General features: G+C 42.5%; 7 protein-coding genes and 1 long non-coding RNA gene across 9 annotated transcripts; 2 read left to right on the top strand and 6 right to left on the bottom strand.

The window, feature by feature from the left end:
* Positions 1-128: 128 nt before the first annotated feature.
* LOC145705599 (uncharacterized) lies at positions 129-422 on the top strand. Its single transcript, XR_014134613.1, has 2 exons — positions 129-237; positions 280-422. It is a non-coding gene; the product is annotated as an uncharacterized LOC145705599 (long non-coding RNA).
* A 1,397-nt stretch (positions 423-1,819) lies between these two features.
* LOC145701722 (uncharacterized) lies at positions 1,820-2,994 on the bottom strand. Its single transcript, XM_081778939.1, has 3 exons — positions 2,939-2,994; positions 2,661-2,894; positions 1,820-2,448 (listed from the first exon to the last, which is right to left on the bottom strand). The coding sequence occupies exons 1-3, from the start codon at positions 2,992-2,994 to the stop codon at positions 2,115-2,117; spliced, it is 624 nt and encodes a 207-aa protein (XP_081635065.1). The 3' UTR covers positions 1,820-2,114.
* A 581-nt stretch (positions 2,995-3,575) lies between these two features.
* On the bottom strand, positions 3,576-5,721 carry LOC145705590 (uncharacterized). 2 transcript variants are annotated; one of them, XM_081783072.1, is made up of 7 exons: positions 5,507-5,721; positions 4,968-5,457; positions 4,804-4,895; positions 4,679-4,744; positions 4,207-4,546; positions 4,040-4,157; positions 3,576-3,994 (listed from the first exon to the last, which is right to left on the bottom strand). In XM_081783072.1, exons 2-7 carry the CDS (start codon positions 5,398-5,400, stop codon positions 3,913-3,915), a joined length of 1,131 nt encoding a protein of 376 aa, XP_081639198.1. In that variant the 5' UTR covers positions 5,401-5,457; positions 5,507-5,721; the 3' UTR covers positions 3,576-3,912. The 2 variants fall into 2 exon arrangements, with proteins under 2 accessions (XP_081639198.1, XP_081639199.1); XM_081783073.1 differs by lacking the exon at positions 4,679-4,744 and having other exon boundaries at positions 3,577-3,994; positions 5,507-5,718.
* Positions 5,722-6,008: 287 nt separating this feature from the next.
* Positions 6,009-8,848, bottom strand: LOC145705580 (transcription elongation regulator 1-like). The gene is made up of 9 exons (XM_081783063.1): positions 8,412-8,848; positions 8,310-8,367; positions 7,819-8,265; positions 7,549-7,775; positions 7,093-7,499; positions 6,841-7,050; positions 6,640-6,791; positions 6,343-6,591; positions 6,009-6,297 (listed from the first exon to the last, which is right to left on the bottom strand). The coding sequence occupies exons 1-9, from the start codon at positions 8,841-8,843 to the stop codon at positions 6,044-6,046; spliced, it is 2,436 nt and encodes an 811-aa protein (XP_081639189.1). The 5' UTR covers positions 8,844-8,848; the 3' UTR covers positions 6,009-6,043.
* A 24-nt stretch (positions 8,849-8,872) lies between these two features.
* LOC145705598 (5'-3' exoribonuclease 1-like) lies at positions 8,873-14,769 on the bottom strand. The gene is given in 14 exon segments (XM_081783082.1): positions 8,873-9,142; positions 9,186-10,241; positions 10,286-10,627; positions 10,667-10,904; positions 10,946-11,380; positions 11,421-11,873; positions 11,914-13,062; positions 13,105-13,322; positions 13,365-13,573; positions 13,613-13,875; positions 13,956-14,227; positions 14,271-14,425; positions 14,469-14,518; positions 14,521-14,769. Coding segments are annotated over 14 exon segments (5,139 nt in total). The 5' UTR covers positions 14,756-14,769; the 3' UTR covers positions 8,873-9,078.
* Positions 14,770-14,788: 19 nt separating this feature from the next.
* LOC145705577 (uncharacterized) lies at positions 14,789-17,143 on the bottom strand. Its single transcript, XM_081783059.1, has 5 exons — positions 17,046-17,143; positions 16,871-17,003; positions 16,419-16,828; positions 16,172-16,365; positions 14,789-15,143 (listed from the first exon to the last, which is right to left on the bottom strand). Exons 1-5 carry the CDS (start codon positions 17,111-17,113, stop codon positions 14,941-14,943), a joined length of 1,008 nt encoding a protein of 335 aa, XP_081639185.1. The 5' UTR covers positions 17,114-17,143; the 3' UTR covers positions 14,789-14,940.
* Positions 15,333-16,167, top strand: LOC145705578 (uncharacterized). The gene is made up of 4 exons (XM_081783060.1): positions 15,333-15,582; positions 15,624-15,778; positions 15,824-15,972; positions 16,020-16,167. Exons 1-4 carry the CDS (start codon positions 15,427-15,429, stop codon positions 16,157-16,159), a joined length of 600 nt encoding a protein of 199 aa, XP_081639186.1. The 5' UTR covers positions 15,333-15,426; the 3' UTR covers positions 16,160-16,167.
* A 54-nt stretch (positions 17,144-17,197) lies between the features above and the next one.
* On the bottom strand, positions 17,198-19,539 carry LOC145705575 (uncharacterized). The gene is made up of 4 exons (XM_081783058.1): positions 19,199-19,539; positions 18,883-19,157; positions 18,736-18,839; positions 17,198-17,837 (listed from the first exon to the last, which is right to left on the bottom strand). Exons 1-4 carry the CDS (start codon positions 19,534-19,536, stop codon positions 17,373-17,375), a joined length of 1,182 nt encoding a protein of 393 aa, XP_081639184.1. The 5' UTR covers positions 19,537-19,539; the 3' UTR covers positions 17,198-17,372.
* Positions 19,540-19,545: the final 6 nt, after the last annotated feature.

Genomic DNA, 19,545 nt, shown 5'->3' with positions numbered 1-19,545 from the left:
AAATTAACTATCTTTTATGGTCGTTGAAGCTTATTAACGAAACACTCAAAGAAAACCATCCAGACATGTTTATAATTTATAGACGATTCAGTACGAAATGCCAATTCATTGACAACAATCATACTTTAGGCGGCTCGATTCTCACCTTGCTAGAAATCTTCAATTACTTTCATGACATCGTCAAGGACAAAACAAGGAGAAGGAAGTCTTCCACCGCCTCGACAAAAAGCGTTTCTAGTTTGTTAACATATTCAGACAAGAATATCAAGAGTCTTTCAGCAAATGAAAGGGAGTTTTTACGATTCGCCAGACCAGTTCCTTCTATTCCAAGCTGCAACCGCCACTGCATCGTCACTGACATCAACTGAGCCTTCGCTATTCAAACTGCGGTCAAGACTATTCAATAAAAATGATCTTCACAAGTTCATGTCTGATTTGATAAATTATGCTATCGTGGAGTTAAACTTTTTATTTCAAAATTGCTACGAAATCATTTGCTGACCCACTTCAGGCTCTCGAATTTCAAACTCTGGAAACAAAGATCTTTTATTAAACCAACACTATAAAACTCAACAAAAATTACTGCATCTGCAAATGTCAAATGTCTGACTAGTGTTTTGAAGTTCAAAAGATCCCGAAAGCAAAAGTTCTATAAAAATGGAAAATAAAGGAGAAGCTAAACGTCGCTATTTTGTATCGGAAATCGAAACAACCAAAAGAGCCGTAAAAGATCTTCAGGAGAATCTCGTCAACTCAAGGAAAGGAAGAAAAATCTCGAATTTTTAAACGTGCTCGGATTTTTCGGCCCTCAAAAAAGGCAACGGCTTGAAAGTTTGGAAGTCGGACTCGTGGAAGCTGAGGTACGTTGAGCCACTAGTACTGCTGATGTTTATCTTTAATCGAAGCTGGAAGCGAGCAAGGAGCGACTTGAAGAGCTCGAGCTTTTGGTTTTGCAGAAAGAAAAGCAAATCCTCCTGCTTCGTATTGAAACGCAGGAGGCAAAAGAGCAACTTGAAGAGGAAAAGTCTGTCTTTTGCCAAGCAAAAAAGAAATGGATTAAAATCGTTTCGAATTTCTTTAACCCTTCGCAAGTTGAGCTTCTTCGGGCTTTTCTAGTAGTAAAGATTTAGCGTGTCTGAAATTTAAGACAGTATGCACTCGAATACATAAGAATTCAAAGAAAACCATGACCGCAATGAGTCTCCTTATTAACCCAGTAAAGAGACTCGACCAATTAATTGAGGACCCACCAACCGAAATTGATAAGGGCTGTACTCAATGTCCGGAAGTCACAAAGACCACCGTGCCGAATGTACGCCCAAAGTCAGCCGTTAAATTCGATCTTGCCCAACTTGGCTTACGTAAGTTTATCTCTTCAATGAGCAGGTATAAATTAAGTCTTATCAAAGGACGGAAGCGCTATGAAAATAATACTGGTTACTTTGAAGACTTTGGCAGGCTTGAAGGTCTTCTGCAAAAAGAGCTCAAAGTTGGTAGAAATTTATTGAGGGAAAATACCGAGCAATACCTCCACGTGTGCCAGGCATACATCTCGAAGGAAAAGTGAGGAATAATTATTAAAAAAGCGCAAGGTGCGAACTTAGTCTTAATTTGCCGATGCAAAAGATATAAATCCGTGAATTCGTGTGAGTTTTCATTCAATTAACGTCTAATTAGGAGATTATCTCAGAGAGAAATTGCCTTTGGGTCTCTGTTTGTAGCGAAACATCAACATAATTACGTTCCTTTTTACAGTGCAAGCTCGCAGAATTAACGGAAGAAAAAGAAGGCAAAATTAATCGCTCAAAAGAAGCTCAGGAAAAAATTGCGCTTGTTGAAGAAGAAATGCAAAGTATCAAAAAAAGGATCGTCACTGTTTGAGTTTCGCCTGCAATCAACAAGGACAAAGAAGAAATGTGAAGTTTTTACATTTCTGTTGTTTATAAAACTTGTATTTTATTGATTATCTTTAATTTCGGAAAGGTGTTGAAGTTCAGATAATGAGTATCAATTGTAGGCACAATGAAGGAATGCGCATGTTTTTATGGTCAGTGTGCGGAAAATTTCCAGAAAAACTAGTCATTGAGAAGGTATCTGTGCGCGTCGTAAGATTCTTAGTCGCTCAGAAGCTGAGTGTAGTTCTTGGGTTGATCCTGGCTGTCATTATACTGTGGAAAGGCGAAGATCTGGGCTGTTGAGGTTGGCATGTTCGCGGCAGCCGTCAGTGGAGAGCCGACAAACTGCAATGTCGGAGAGATCAATCCATACGGAGTCATGTAAGAAGAATGCTCAGTTGGAACGACCTGGATGTTGTCAGAAGCACTGAGTTTTCGCATCATCTGGATCATTGAGTGTTCTTCCTTTTCATCGCCTTTGTTGCCCTTCTGGTAATTCTGAAGCTGTTTCCGAAGTTTCTGATTCTCCGTCTTTTCGGATTCGAGTGCTTTTCTGAAATATAATTTTGAGGGAATATATTTATGAGCAGTTCAAATATTGCGATATTTTTATACATCCATTACGTCTTTATAAAATTTTATTGACTTCCAGAACCAAAGAAAAACAGAAAAAATGACGTTTCGAGAAAAAGCGATGATTATGCGCTTGGAAACAAAGGGAAAATACACATATGAATACGTAATAATCTTATTTATACAACTCACTTGGCGCTGTCAAGTTCTCGCTCCAAATCTTGAACCCTTTGAATTCTTCTCGCACGGACTCGTTTCGCTGCTTCTCGGTTTCTCGCTCGTTTCAATTCTCTTGCTGCAAGCTCTTCTGGTTTCAGTTCTTCGTCGGGGATCCTCGGCGCTCGACCAGGACGTTGGACTTGTCGATACTCTCGGAAATCTTCGTCAAGAACTGGCTCAAGCTTGACATCTGTTGGGACGTAGAATCTAAAGAATCGGTTAAACGAGATCCTCGGAATCGGCTTTTTTACCTGTCTACAACTCCGTTTATCTCTGCCTGATGCATTGAGTAGTTTTCGTAAGTCATCTTCGTTGTTGATTTCTTATCAAGAGTACAGAGTTTTTTCTCTTTTCTCGTATTTCTCGGAAAATGAATTTTCCGAATGACGATAAAATGTTTACTCCCGGAGTGAATAGGCCGCCTTCGGTGAGACAGTGCGCTTTTATAGAGGCGCTATGTCATCTGGAGACATCGTGAATCACTCTCACGTAGGTCAACTTTCCCAATTTTATCGTCACAGACAACATAAGCCCACGACTTTTTCCCTTATCAACGAAGGTGTTAAGTCATGGGAAGATATTTCTCCAAAGACGGCCATCTGGCGTGGCTAAAAATACTCAGCGTGCATCAAAGAGCGCTAGGATTAGCACCACCAGAATTTCGGAACGATGTTAAATGACGACGTTTATCCTACTACTGGGGCTTAGGAATTGATGGGAACGAATGTTGCAAAGTAAGTTCAATTCAAATGCCACCAGATTCTCCTCTAAGTACGAAACTGAGAATATCTATCGTATAATTATATTTTTTACGATGCTGATTTCTCTATGCCAGATGGAGCAAATTAAAAAACAATTTCGAAGATTAATAGTCGCTTTACTAAGAGAATACGAATTTCATTTTTGGCAAATTTATTATCATAATAATTGGAAAGTGGCGAAGCAACAAACAAAATTTTATAGACTTGAAATTTAACCCGTAAACAGTACGAGTGCAATTGAAAGGAACAATGGAGACTTTTAGGTAAACAAAAAAGCGCTGAGATGATAAAAATATTTAACTGTAATAAATTTAAGAACGCGAAAAGATGATTAGAAAGAACTTTTCAGTAGCGTAGATATCAACGAAAAAGCAAAGAGTTGTAAAGAGCAAGTAGGGTCGAAAATCTTCGAACTTGTGAATTTTAGGGTCAGTTTCTGAAGTTTTCATGAGCTCATCTGGAATTTACATCGTAACATCGAAGACGTCTGGCATTCCAAGAAGTGGTCGGAGCTTTTCGCATCCGATGGGAATCCTGTAGATGCCGCTGAACAGATTTGTTACGAATATGAATTAAATCGAATGTTTTTACCGGTTTGAGAAGAGGCTGCTTGTTTTCTTGATGAGATCTCGAACTTTCTTCTCGTAGTTTTCTTCTTCATCTGGGACTCCGCGAAGAGAGGATACTTTCATGCCCCATTTGGATTCGGCTATAAAGAAATACAGGTATCAGAATTGAAAAGAACGAATATTGTATACCTAGATCGAAGTCCTCAGGTGTGTATTCCTGGATCACGAAGCACTTCTGCTTTCCAGATTTGGTTTTGGACATGACCACTTCATGCGCCAAGGCGTGGAGGAAGATGTAGCCTTGTCGCTCTTCCGTGATTCGATCTACGTCCCCTTTCTTCTCGATGAAGACGTCATGCTTATCGCTGCGGGTGTAGAACTGGACAAGAATCGAATCGCCACTGTGAGACTTGGTCTTCTTTGTGACTAAACCGTAGTATGGCTTTTCGTACATGGCGGCGATGAAGTCTCCTTCATTGATATCCTCGATTCTGTGGATGGAATCCTGGTATTTCACGACGACTGCATCCTAAAATCAATGTCAGTTTGTAATCGAAAAATCCTAGTCGACAAAATTTTTAGTGAGAAACATGCAATTTACGAACGGATCAAAATAATCACTGGTTATTCCGGAAGATCATTTTTGTAAAAAAAGATTTACCTCGTCCGACTGGGTATCGGACTCCGGCTCAGAATCTGATATTTCGATGGCATTGAGATCGGTAAGCTATAGAATAATTAACGGAACGCCAGAAAAAAATATTTTTTCATAAAAGGATTACTCACCTCGGGTATGTCTTCGAGCACCTGTGTTGCTTTGGTTGGGCTGCTGTCTACTCTCACTCGAGAAATTGACTTTCTGCCCTTCTTACGCGGAGCTAAAATATTTAAATAAAAATTCATCCTTGATTCTTCATAAGAGCTTCAAAATAAAAAAAGGAAATACTTACGAAGTCTGTCCCAAGCAGTTTCATTTGCCACCTCATCTGATTGATGTCGGAACCAGGCGTGAGCCATTTGAGAATGTCGTTCCGACCATGCAATACCGCTGTTTCCTTCGCCGAATTGGAAGTTGATGAAAGTGTTCTTGCGAGATTCTTCCATTGCTCGCTTGACTTGAGGATTTGCGCCGAATTCATCACGATGTTCCTCAAATTCGAACAGGTCTTTCTGTGGCAGCCAGGAGATTTGATGGCTCCCGTAGAAGAAGATGGGCCAGTGGAAGTCAGGATCAGTGTGGGGTGTTGGTAGATTCTCCTGTTCTCGCACATTGCATCTGCTAGGGCGGATCATGTCGATTCGAGCTGGCCATGGAGGGAATCCCTTCATCTTGGCGAAGACAATGTCGCCACAGCCGAAGGGTCTTCCTGGTGTCACTGGCATGGTTTTCTTTTTTCGTGTAGCTTGGCGTTCTCGATTTTAACAACTAGCTTTTGTGATCTAAAAATTAATGTTCATATGATCGGCTAAATATTCTCTGATCACTCACACGCTCCTTAGTGAAACGGATAGGAACTAGAGTCAATGGAGCGTGAACAGTGAGTTAAATCTAGAGGCCTTATGAGTTACAATTTTACTGGAGAGAAACTAGAAATTAGAAAAGGAACTAGTGATTCTCGAACAAATAAACAGCTCTACTCTGTCTGAAGGACAAGCGGGTAAAGACACTTTGGGAGGGAAGAAAAGAGTTTGCAAATCTCTCTCGCTGGGAAATGATTTTGTGAGAACGAGTTTGGATTTATTTCCCATAAGCGGAACACACGTTTGCCACCGCGTGGTCTGACGTAGGTTAGGCACATGCCGAGCAAGACTGTATGAGACTTCACGGGTCACTGCAAACAGCTGCTTGTTACGCTTGGTCTGCCTATCAGCGTAACAATCTTTATAGACTTCAAAGGGTGCCCTAAAGCCTAAAATGCCTATTTGCATATCTCGCCGTGCACTAGAAAATGTCTTCGACATCCTCGTCTGATTCCCATTCCTGTAAAATCAGACAGCTCAGTTGCGTATTTTCAGAAATAATGGTTTATTTGAAAGGTTGTAAGTTGTGAAGTTCAGGTTTTTTAACGTTGCTTGTTGAGCGGTGCACCGATAGGATTTCGCTGCGAGGCAGTGATGGGGGCAGGGGACCAGCACGATGCTTTTCACGGATGTAACCTCGGGTCATGTGCTTGCGCTCGGTGCCTAAACTCGCCAGTGCTTTCCAGCGAGTGTCGACTTTGAGCACTTCGACGATTTCGTTGAGGATTTTTCCAGGTTCGTTTTCATCGCGAATAGCTTCTACAAACGAAACTTTTAGCAACAAATACAACTGTTCATCATTACCTTCTGTTTCATAAGTTATCAGGCGACATTCTTCAAGCATTTCCTGGAACTCTTGGCGAGCTTTTGTGCCAAGTGAGTCGATATACTCGTTGAATTCTCGCTCTTTTTTTCTCTCTGAAGAAGAGAACTTTTGATAACGGATGTCTTCTTTGATTTTTCTTCTAATGTCTTTCCAGCTCGATGTCGTGTTGACTTTGGTTTCTGCTAATAATTGATGGAATGCCTTCTTTCTTTTTTCTTTTAAACTATCTACAAAAAAATAAATTTAAATCAACAGCCGAAGGAGTTTTCAAGTACCCATATGCTCATGAAACAACGCTTCCATTTCGCCTCTGTCGAGATCCGAAACTTGGCTCCAGCGTGATTCTTTTTTGAGTTTCGATTTTGCGTCGTCCCAATTATAATCTGTGCTTCTTATTTTTTCAGACAACATGGTCATAAAAGTATCCCTAAAAATGAACGTAAAGGATCCCTAAGATCTTCAATATCATTGCTTACTTGGCTGCTTCAGTTTGATGCTTTTTCCTTTCAGTATCCATTTGACGGCCGAGGGCCCCACGAGCTTCATCAGCTTCCCTTTTACGCTTTTCAATCGCTTCCTGCATGCGTCGCTTTTTCTCTTCAGCTTCGTGTTGTTTCAACGCTATTTTCGCATCTTCATCCTGCTCAAGAGCCAGTGTTTTGAGGAAGCCCACATACCAGGAACGCCTGAAAAAATTTCTTGATTTAGTCAAGGAGAATATTTCTAACCTTTCTTCTTCAGGTGCAGCTTTGAATTCTGAAGTGTCCTTCAGCTTTTCCTCGACCTCCTCCCAGTTTTTCAGTGTCTGACACTTCTTCTTGTCCAGAATGTCCATGAAATCAAGTTTGATATCTTCTTTCTTCTTTTTACTGTCATTGAGCGACTTGTCCTTTAATTTCTTTTTGTAAGAAAAGAAGAGCGTTTCTCTCTCCTTCATCTTGTCAAAGGCAAGAAATCGCTTATCACGAGCAAAACGAGCTGCGAATTCGGAGAATCTGTTTCCCTTCCAATTTTCGCACATTTCCTCGAACTTGGCAATCTTCTCGTCTTTTTGAGCCTTTCTCAATTTCACTTCTAGCTGCGCTTTGTCTGCTAGAAAATCGTCGAACGCTTGTCTTCTTGCTGTCGGGAGAAGCTAGAATATACCAATATCAAGAAAACAGTTCAAATTAATGATGTCTTACCAGGAGGAATCGATCATCTTTGTCGAGTTTACGCTCTTCTCGTTCATATGTTGAAAAGGCGGAAATATTATTCTCCCGCAATAAATCGTAGAATTTTTCTAATCTAACTTCCAGAGGCAGTTCTTCGATGAGCTTCGCTGCTTTCATCTCTCTATTTTTTCGTGCTACGTCGAAGTAGATATCGAGCTTCTCCTCGTTTTCTTTTTGCTTCTTCGCTGGCGGCTCACCTAACGAAATATTTCCATAAACGAAAAATAAGCATGACTTTACCTGTGGACTCATCGGGAATACTAACTGGAGTAGGGCCTGTTTTTTCTTGTGAAACTGCTGGCATCTCCTGCTCTTCTTCATCGTCTTTTTCTTGTTCTGGGCCATTTGGACCATCGTTGATCAATTTTTCGATATCAGATCTAGACTTCAGCTCTTCTGGCACTTCCCAGAGCGAGAGCTTCGCCGAAGGGTTGAAGAAGAAGTGTCGTCCGTCTCCAGTCCAAACAATCGCCCAAGGTGTTCCAGGGACGGCTACTTTTCCGACAGGTTTTCTTTTAGCCTTTTGTTCTTCCATGAATCTTTGAGCTTTTTCCGCTTCAAGTAGGGCCTGTGGTTTCGTCCAGCTGCTTTCTAGTGTTCGTTTGTTGTAGTAGTAGACTTTTCCATCGGCAGTTGTTTGTTGAACCCAATCATCACCTCTTGATGCGCCCATTCCAACGATACCCGCTATAAATGACTTTGAAATGAGATTTTGGAAAGATGTTCGGTACCTGCTGCCGGCGCCATCTGCATCAACATCGCTGGCATTGCCGCTGGAGCCTGAAAGCTCTAAGAAAAAACTTGTTGAATAGATTCGTACAAAGCTAGATTACCCCTGCTCCAGAGTTTCCAGTCGCTTTGGATGTTTGAGAAATCGCTAGTGCAAGGAATTGTTGCTGTGAGATAACTTGAGCTTTGCTCGGGCGCGACCATGCCGTTTTCCTTGTTTTAGCGTTGTAAAAGTAGACCTTTCCAGCCGGTGATCTTGTTTCCACCCAAAGCTCTTTGTTCGGATCTATCGATGGCGCGTTACCGGGGTTGTCGACGGTTCCATCAGCCAAGCGCGCCTTTTCTGCGTCGATTTTCGAGCGCATTCCCTGTGGAAGAACGCCCCGTGGTTGTTTTAACCTCTCGTCAGGATCTTCTTGGTCTGGCATAACGATTTCTGGCTTGTCTTTTTTCTTTGGAGCATTTTTGCCAGTTCGGAAAGCGGCGGTCATCGGGTTCCCACCATCGTGGAGTTCCCCGAATCCGAACGCCGACATTCTAACAAACGTTACTTTATTTTGACAACTCTTTTTGACGACTCGAAATTTAACCGTAGAGCGCGAAAACGTACAGTAACTTGAATCGCGCTGAATGAAAGTTAAGTAAAATTAAATGAAGAGAATTGAACCCATGATGCAGCAGTGAGGTGAGCTATTAATTTTTATACAGTTGTATATAAATAAAAAACGTAGCTCTTGATTCAAGATCCCATTCGATCATCCTTCGACTTTTTTACTTCTTCATGCCACCAAAATTCGCCGCCATCTTTCTGCGTGGGGCAGACTTCTTTTGACCCCTGAAATCACTAGTGAGAATAGATAAATCTGATTCTAACATACTTTTTGGTAGAAGAGTTTCCCTCCTCCTCAGTCGCAATTTTCAAATCAGCCTCAGAAAACTTATCGAAGCCATCCAAGCCTTTGCCATTCAATAAGTCCTTCTCAGAAGTTGAAGCAAGTGGCTGAGAAGCACTCTCCAGACGTTTTTTCGCCTCTTCTTTTTGCTTCCATTCAAGCCCGAGCTTGTCACTTTTCTTAACGAGTTCCATCAAGTAGTCAACAGCAGCTTGTGGATCTTCCTGCACCAACTTCTGATTTCTCTGTCGTTCCTCCTCCGTGGGCAGCGGCATCCAAGGCGGGCAGAAGCTGTCTTCATGCGCCTTGCGCGATGCTGGAGATCTTGGCTGAGGCTTGACGACTTCTTCCGAACCACTGCTAGACCACTCATCATCCTGGTCGTCAGTTGCACCGCGCATAATATCTTTCAATTCTTCTGATGCAGTGCCTGTCGAAGATGTATCTTGATTGGCCTCATCTCCGTCGTTTGGAACCGCCTGAGCATCGACCTCATTTGCCTCTTCCGTAATCTTTCTTTCTTCTTGAGCAGGTGCTTCCGGCTCTCCCACTACTCCAGCTCTCTCTCTTGCTTCTCTTTGCTTGAGAGCAATGTATTGCTGAATCATTTCAGGCAAGGGTTCGCCAGCTTCCCAATATCCTCGTTTAGTTTCTTCCTTCGCAGTTTGATCATCAATGTTTTCAGCTCCATGTGTTTCAGATCTGGGCGATCGAATGAATGCTTTTTTGAAACCCTTTGTAGTGTTATCAGGAGGACCAATGGGGAGGCGCTCGACGTTTTCTTTCACTTCTCTTGGTCGATTTGTTTCTGACCCGTTGGCCTCAACATTAGCTGTTGGAGTTGAGTTCCTTGATCCATTGTTTGAGGCTGCTGGAGACTCGAAGGGGCTACCAGAGCTTCGTCCAATTTTTAAGACACTTTTCAGAGCGTTTTCAGCGATTTTTGAGCTTGCCTGGCTTCTGTTTCCTGGGTTGTAGACTTGTCGATCTGGTCGTTTGTTTCCATTTTTATTCGCGGACTTATTCATCCCCATCATTTGCCTTATGTTTTTGCGTTAACTTGGATTTATGAACAAAAGAATTACCGAGAGTTGAGGTTCGCCATGATCTGAGTTGGCACCATTGCTGGTCCTCGTGGTTGGTTCATCACTTGAGGTGGGATGGTCTTCTGGTGATGCATCACTCCTTGAGGGGAAACGAGTGGATTGATCGGCATTCGGACCTGCTGGTTCTGGAAAACATTAGTCGGCGGCATCTGTTGGGAACTGATGATGCTCGGATCAACATGTGGAGCTGGTTTGATAGGTTCAGGTTTGAGGACAGCCTGTTTTTGGCCACTTTCCATGCGAGCGTTGGGAACAATCTGCTTCAGCTTCGACATGAAGTCGGCGGGCATTGTAGAGAATCCATCTCCGCTCTCACTAGGGCTGAGAATCATGAATATTGCCGTGAAAGTTATGTCTTACCGTTTATGGATTTGAACTTTTTTCTTTTCGGTGCCCTTGCGAGTCTTCTGTTCCCGATTTTGAGCTTGTCTCTTTTTGTTCAAATTGAGAAGACAGAACTCTGGAAGGCGGTATCCTCTTCTGGGAGGGCACATGCCGTTGAGATTTGATCCGCCCATGAATGGTTTGTCCCAAAGAATGTTGCACATTGGCGACTGAATTGAAGAGCCTACACCTGTTGTAGCTGCCTTCTCAGGAACTAAAACAGATTATTGTTCATCGTTTTCAGCCTGAGCTTACTTGTCCCAATGACAGTTCCTTGCCAACCAAGAGGAACAGCTGTATCGCCGCGACAATTCACGACCCGATCCCACAGAGTAAACTTCGTCTTCCCATCTGGATCAGTTCTGCCTACTCCATCAACGTGCGCGTACAAAAGCTTCGGGGAAAAGTTCTTCTTTAGGACAACTTTAGTTTCATTCGCCTTAGCATGGTCAACGAGTTTGACGAGAGCGTCGATTTCCGTCTTCGAAAGGCGCTCAATGCCACATTCAACAGTCGGTGACTGAGAGCACTCCAGGGTTTTTATAAATTTAGCCAATTCGTCAATGTTTTTGTTCACATTCTCGGAGTCTGGGAAGATGTCACTGGCAGTGATCTCGACTGAAGAGTTGTTTCTTCCGTCACCTGCATCGAATTTGTCGTGCAGAATGTCGAAAACTTCTCTGTATTCATCTAAATAATTTGATTTATCTGATCCTGGTTTTGATCGTACCGATATATTTATTCAAGCAATCAATAAGCGCCGACGAATACAGCCATTCAATGCGATTATCTTCCTCTTCCTTCTTCATTGTAAATCCTGGAGCTTCCATCCCTTTGCCTTTGTTCGATCGCAAGCTAAGTCCAATGTTTCGACGCTGATTCTTCTCGCCTGGCATATCAACATAGAAATGGCCAGTTATTCTGGAAACCATGTAAGAACTTATTCCAGTAGCTTGGGCCGCTCTCCAACCAGGAAACCATTTCAGCTCCCCCTCAGGGGTGGCTGATTGCCGTGCAACTTCGACATCGATGTGTTCGTGCTGTGTAACTTCGACGGAAACGAGACCGTCTTCGTTGATTCCCGTTACTAATGCGGAACAACCATAGAATTTAGGGGACAGACAGAAAACTCTCTTATCCGCTGTAAAGAGACCACCAACATCGTGGATCTTTTTATATGGTTCTAAAAAGCCATATAATCGCCGTTCATGATTTTACAATACCTTCAGTAGTCAATTCGCGGACACAAGTTTGCAGCGGGTACACTTGAACATCGCCGAAAACCTTTTCCACCTTAGGCTTAGATCCTGAATAGACCACTTTTCGTCCGATCAATGGCTTCGCATGGATCAGATAATCAGTCTCTCCGAGTGAAATCCCCCATCTCTCCTTCAGCGCGTCTTCAACGATGCCAAGCTGTTGCTCGAATCCAAATTTATTGTTATCAGAAATACCAACAACGTTCTTCCTTTCATCCGTGTTCTTGAAATAGGCGCGGTGCTTGACACTTGAAACTTCTACAACTTTTGCGCTGTAGCAGTGAGGCCAGCCAACAGCGACGTTCTTTCCAAGCCATTTTTTGCACATATCTTGCATTGTTTTTGGTATGTTCTTGCACCAGTCGGAATCAGGAAGATGCTTTCCAATGTAGAGCATCATGTTTTCTCCTCTCGAAGCCATATTGAAAATTTTGACGCCATTGCGCTCGAGCTCTGCGTAGTGCTCGATATGAAAAAGTGTTGGGAAACCAGGACGAAGAAGCTCCATCGACGGCTTTAGGAGGCCATAACGAACAGCTTCCAAGTTCAATTTCCAGATGCCTTCATGAGTGGGGACTTCATACGACTTTGATCTGCAAGCTTCCAAATGGGGAAAACTCTCGGGAATCGGAGACGGGTAATGGTAAGGTTCAATTTTCGGGTCATATTCGAACACATTGCACGGGCTGTGAATGTTTCTGCATTTGTCGAAAGGACTTAATTTTGCCAGTGCAGGCTTCATCGCTTCGTACAGTCGATTCTCGTCGATGAAAGGAATGAGAACGACTGCTTCCCAATCTTGCATTTTCCCGTTGAGGTCCGTTTCGAACTCAGTCGGATAAAAGTCAATAATTGGCGAAGAAGGACTATCCATCAAACTATGGAAGACTTCCGGCAAGGCAACTTTTCCCGATGACGCTGGTAAGACAGCCAGAAGTTGCTCGAAAGGAAGGAAGGGTTTACCGTAATCGTATTTGAGATTACATTCTTTCAAGTTAACAAGATCAGAAATAAATGGCGAGTAGTGGAAAGGAAAGTACCAGCCCCACGATTGAACACCATTGTAGTAGTAGTGCATGATCCACTGAAGAGCTCGGATGTACTCATTTTTCACTAGAAAAAGTAAGAATTGTATATTGATGACTTCAAAGTTACTGGTAAATTGGAAGTCCTTCGTCAATCGTTTGTTAAACTTCGCGTGATAATACGAGTTTCTATAGTCAACGAACTCCTGCTTCGTAACGTCGTCCCAGATGCCGAAGTCAGTGCCGATTTCTCGAGCGTCGATCGGAACCAAATCACCTTGCGTCGTGTCCCCCTCGAAGAGCCCCTCCTCTTCTTGCTCTAATGCTAGTGCTTCCAATTCATCTAACCTAGTAGAGTTCAGTATGGAATCTAAATTGCACGAGTCATACTTTTTCTGGATACGAGGACCGTGAGCAGTCGCACCGCTACCATGGCTTTCTTTCATCATGGATCTTTTACCGGCTAAGTATTTATCATCAGCCTGAGAATTTTCGAATTGTTCCCGCTCATTCTCAGCGAGTTCAAAGAAGAACTCTTCCAGTACATCCAGATCAATTGAGCCTCTCTCAGTTAGATATTTTCCCAGTTTCGGTACAACCTTCAAATTTTTATATGACTGCTATTTTTCGAAAATTACCTTTGTGTAACATCTATACAGAACAGGCAAGTGATCTTGTTTGATGTGCATGTTCGGTAAATGCGGAACAAAGTCATTTCCAACAAGAAAACCCATTAGAACCCAATCATCGATAAGTCGTTCCAAGTCGTACTCGATCTGTATTTCTCCGGCTTCTTTTCTGGATGCAAGAGAGCTCCGCAGATTCTTGAACTCATGATGGATATAGTCGCGCATCACTGATAAATGCAGGAGATGGAAGGTTATGTCTTCTGGGCGATTCTGTCTACCGGCACTGATTTTGGGGATCACAGATCAATTCAAAGTAAGAATTCCATAAATCAAAGAAGAGATAATCTCTGATCCCAACTTTTATCCTTCGATTTAGTGAACTGAATTTCCTCTCGTAAGAGAGAAAAGTTCGGTTCATGAGTAGCCAAGCCAAGCATGATCAAATCCGCATCAAGTCCGTAGAGACAATGACGAGTTCGAGGATCATGCTCAGGAAGAGTACGCTGGTGACGAATGTATTCCATGATTTTGTGCTCTCCTTCTCCAGGAGTCTCGTGTCCCGATAGAAAGACTTTGATGCCTCGCCAAGCATCATCGTGGGTGATTTTGTTGTTAATAAAATACCTACGGCTGGATTGAGGGGAAGGATAATCTCAAGATCTCAAACCTCAGCTGTTTGTCAAGTCTAACCATGAAGCCAGTTCCAGGAGTGATCACATTTGAATCGAACTTTCCTTCTTTAGGAAGAGCTTCTCCCTTCTCTCTCGCTTTTTTTTCATTCTCCTCAGCTTCTTTAGCTGATCGAAAACGTCGACTACGTTGCTACAGGATGGATTTTAAAACAAGTTGTGACTATAAAACCGACTTGATTCATTTTAGCTCGCGGTGCAACTCCATCAACTGCCATGAAAAAACTTTTCGGGGTCGAATTATTCGAAAAAGACACTCGATGTAGTGAAAGATGTCTTTGAAGATCTGCTCTTCCGTAATCCGAAAGTGGGGATCATCATCGTTTGGATGCGAGCAAGGGTGGATAATACCGTTCATGTCGAGGTATAAATTGTCAAACTCTGGAATTTGATGCTCCTTGATCACTTGCGAGAGGCAAGGATACCTCTCGGACATATAGCGATAAAATTTCGGGACTCCCATTTTTAGCTGAAATCAACTCGTGATGAAAATGAGTGAAAATGAATTGACTTGTATTATTCTTTACAAAAAGCGAGAATCAGGTGCAAATGGATGTTCGTGGAATATTGGAAGTGAGAAGAAGGTAGATACAGCTGACGTACAGAGAGGGGAAATGATGGATAAAGAAGCAAATTCGGTTTATAGAACTATTGAACTTGACACTTTTCGGTAGCGTGGGAAGCGTGTAGATCAAGGATTGTTTTTCGAATTGCTGAAATTTGGTCCATAAGCATCGGTAAAGTTTTGTGATCGCGATCGCGGATTGTCATGTGCAGTTCGCTGATTTCAGAGTCGGAGTCGTCGTGCTCAACTGTCAAGTCGATCACAGATTGAAGTTCCTCGATGGCGACTAAATAGGAATTTAAATGTGGGAACCGCTAGCGATTATCAGTGAACGCTATCACATCGTGAATAATGTGAGAATATGGCATTACGCTGGTTCGTTCGGGGGAATTTGTGATAAGTCTTCAATAGCGCCCCCAAATTTGCGGCGGATAAAAACTGCTTGATAGAGGGAGACATTCATCCGCCACATAAACCCACCAACCAAACAGATAGACAGTAAAAAAGCAAGAAGAACCAAAACTTTAAACTTTTTCGAATTGACTTAGAATATAAGCTCTATATTGAAAATGGGAGGCTGCTTTAGCGCTGAGCAAAAGGCCAACAAGAAACTCGTACAATACGAGAAGACTGCTGTTAACCGGGAAAGAGAGATCAAAAAATTGCGAATGGAGAAGCGGAAGCTAAAAAGTCTGCTCATGTGCCACTGCAAGAATAACCATGAGGTAAAGCACTAAACTTTGAAATTTTCGATTTTACTGATTAGAACACTTTCGTCCGCCTCGACTCTTGTGGCCACAAAATCTGCCGAAAATGCAAACGATTGCCAGACATGGGCGAATGCCCATTCTGCATCGTGAGTGAGAATGGACCACGGCTGAAATTCGACCGCGAAGTCAGCATCTCATGCTTTGCGTTTCCGTAAGTTATTCAAAATTGATATCACTGAATATAAATTTCGCTTAGAAAAAGAGCGATAAACCATCCCGTCCCAGCGGCAACGAGAAATCAACCAAACGCCCCATCCCTGAAACAAGCTGCTCCTCGACCGCCAATACCTAGCAGAGCAACAAGGATCCAAGAGGAAAAGCCCGTCCCAAGTGCACCAGAACAAGGTAAAGTTGTCTGTCAGCCACAGAATCATATTTTAAAAATTTCCTAGTTCCGATGGCCAAAGACCGTTGCTGGGGACCTCCTCCATCGAAACCGAACCGGATAGTTCGGGAATTCCCGCTCTCACAAAACGACCCAGCCACTCCAATGCCAACAATTCCCTCGATCGAAGAGGAGGAAAATATGTAAAACAAAACTCACTTGTAAGTTCTTCCTTGATCGCTTCCGGACAATTGCTTCCCGTCAAGGTTTCAATGTCTCTCCTTAGTTTTTCTATCAGCGCGTCTTTTTCGTATATATCAGCTTTTGATACTTCGACTTCATTATTTTTCTCTTTCAGAGCGTCCATCATCAGCTGGAGCGACTTCGACTGCTGACTTATCTCCGACTCGTATCTATTATTGTAAATATTCAACTGAAAAACAAGAACCGGAATAAATACTCTTACTTTTGAACCTCATCGTGTCTTTCTTGTCGTTCTCTTTTGAGTCTAGCCATGAGATTGGTCTCTATCAGCCTTTGTTGCTCGATTTTCTCTTCAAGAATCTCTTGGGAGTTGTTTTCTTTATTATCTATACTCGTCACATTCGTGCAGCAAAGCTTGTCTTCCAGCTCGCTTTTAGCTTGATAAAGATCGCGGATTTCCTTCTCCAGTTGATGCTTTTCGGTCGACATTGTCTGGACTTTTTCGATGTACGGTCCGAGTTTCTCTTTGATTTCACGAAAGTTGACTGTTAGTTCTTTATTCTCGCATTCTAGACGATCGCGCTCGGAGGTGACTTGGTGGAACTCGTCCATTGTAGGCAGCTTTTTCAGATACGCGTTGAGATCTTTGAATCGCTTGTCTCTTTTCGCAACCTAAATTTCTTTGAAAACATTTCTTTCTTGACAAATCTTAACCTGTGCTTTGAGCTTTTCCACAATTTGATCTTGGTCAATCGCGTCATTGAGTCTTTTCTCAAGTCTGCGGACTCTCTTGACAAGTTCCTTCTCTTTTGTCTCTCGTGATTTCAATTCCAACTGAAGGGCGTCTCTAGAAAAGCCATGAGCTTATTATCAATGAGCTTGGCCGAACCTTTCTCTTCGCATCTGTGTGAGTCCTGGATCGTAGCGGACTTGCATTCCATCCCCATGTGCTTGCATAACTGAGTCTACAAAAAATATAAAAATGACCTAAAGGATTATATTGACAATGGGCGATCGCACGGTACAGTTGAATCAATAGAGACAAGTTCTAGAAGATTTTATTTCGTCCAGTTTTAAAATACAATTGAAGCTGCTATTTTAACTCAGTGCTAGTAATCTGAACTGTTTCTTCTTCTTCACTATCGTCGGCAGTTGTTTCTGGAGCGGTCTGTTTGCTCGTCTCGTTTTTATCTGCTTTGGAGGGATTCAGAAAAAATTATAAAAAAAACATAAACGTACATGAAGCCCTCACAAAAACTTGTTTCTCACTGTCGAACCATTTCTCCGTCTCACTCCAGTTCGACTCCGTTTTCGGGGTGATCACTTCAACCTCAGTCACATCTGGCTTACTTTCGACCATTTCCTCGTCACCGTGTACCTCTTCATCCTCGTTCATGGGTTCAACTTCATTAACGATTTCCACTTCCGGCTGAGCTTCCATTTTTATATTGTTGATCTGCTCCAAAATATCGCTTATGTCTCCAAGATCGCCGAGATAAGAGTCCATTACAGTACAATTCACTCTTGGAATACGACCCTTCTTTCGTTGCTTGTCATCTTTTTTGATTGCCGTTTCTATCAGCTCTTGCAGATCCTTCACCTTATTTGCAGCAATCTTGGTACAGGAAAGAATTTGCGAGCTATCCAACTCGCGATTACCAGAGACTCGCATCGCGCAGATCTGAATCAAGAATTAAACTGACTGACTTCGAAATAAAATGATATTTCGAACAACATCCGGGCCCAGGTATAAAAGGCAGGGATCAACTCAAAGAAGATCACAATCAAGCTCATTAGATTTCTTTTCAAAAATGGAATTGATTAAACGATCCTTGGAAGTAAAGCGTTTTCTTTTCAAGAAAAAACAAGAGGAGAAAGAGAAAATCTTCAACAAAAAACTAGCAGAACGCGAGGCTTTGCTCAAGAAAAAAATGTCCTCACTTGATGCCCTGAAAGAAAAACAGCAACAGACAAGCCTTGATGTCAATAATCTTAACAATGCCATTGAAGCTATGCAAAAGATCACCAAAAGTTGTGAAGAAATCGAATCAAATAGCATAATTAACGAAGATGAAACACTCATCGCTGCTGAATATGGGAATCCTCAAGCTCCAATCATTCAATCATTTAGGGTCCATCTTAAATCATTTGTAATAATTCAAAAGAAAAAGATTGTTTCTCTCGAGAAAAGTGTCAAAGACAAAAAGGCATTAGAAATTGTCGCAAAGAAAGAAATCGAAAAAGCCGAGAAAGAAGTCAAGGAGATCCTGGCAGCCGACATTCCCGAAACATCAGACGCTGCTGATGATAATATACGTCATGCACCTTACCCTAACCCGTGGACTTTCAAACAACGACACCAAAAGAAGACCAAAGTAGAAAACTATCGCACTAACGAAGACATGGCTGAGGATGTTGTTCTTAACCCGTTAACAGGCGCGTGGCCGTCTCACGGCCACGCGTGGAAACGAGTAGCCAATCGCATGCCCGAATCCATGATTTCACTCAATCACAAACAGGCGTAGGCGAAATCGACCACCCTGTTAACGGGTTAAAAACCGCTATTTGAACTGACTTACCTCTCTATGCTTGTTGATAGCTATTGAAATTATTCCCGACAACACTTGTTCCTCCTGCCTCACTGGATCCAGGACCAAAATCTTTTGTCTATCTCCATCCGATTCTAAAATTTTCTCATCTTCAAATTTATCTTCTGCTAAATTCACCTGTTCGATCATCCTCAATATATCCAATCGTAACACAGAATGGTTTATGATGAAGGGTCAATCTTGTTGGTTCTTTTTCATCGGCAGTATGAATTTTTACATCGTGCCCATCTACAGTCACTTCTGGTCGCTTGAAATGCATGAGAGCGCCCATAGCAGCCAGACAAAGAGCATCGGAAAGGTTTCCTTCGTGATTTAGCGCAGTCACTTCTACTCGCAGGGTCCAGCATTGTTCCCCAGCTCGCACGCACAGTTCTTCGATATCAATGCAACGGCTAAACACAATTCAAGCCTCAGCAGGTCGATTTATTTTTACCTTTGAACAATAGCCTTTTCTAACAACCGGTTTAAGTCAATCGCAAAAGCAGACTTCTTATTTAGATCAAAACTGGGGGATGCTAGGGGCGGCAGCTCAACTTTGAAGACAATTTTTCCCTCTGACGGTCGAACCTCACTAGGCCTGTCCAAAGAGCAAGAAACATGCGCTAGGGCTCGTGTATTTCCTATACTAGCGACACAGGTGCCGAATTCCTGCCCAAATTCAATCGAACACTTGCGCATCTCAAGGTAGCTCCTGCCATCGAGTCTGTTGCCCTCGAAAATCGCACATTTGGCAAAGTTTTCTTCGGCTTTTGAAAATGCTGGCTCTCGCATTCTAGCAGC

The sequence above is a fragment of the Oikopleura dioica genome, chromosome PAR (assembly GCF_907165135.1).
Source record: "Oikopleura dioica chromosome PAR, OKI2018_I68_1.0, whole genome shotgun sequence".
NCBI lineage: Eukaryota > Metazoa > Chordata > Appendicularia > Copelata > Oikopleuridae > Oikopleura > Oikopleura dioica.
This window is presented reverse-complemented; position numbering and strand designations above follow the sequence as displayed.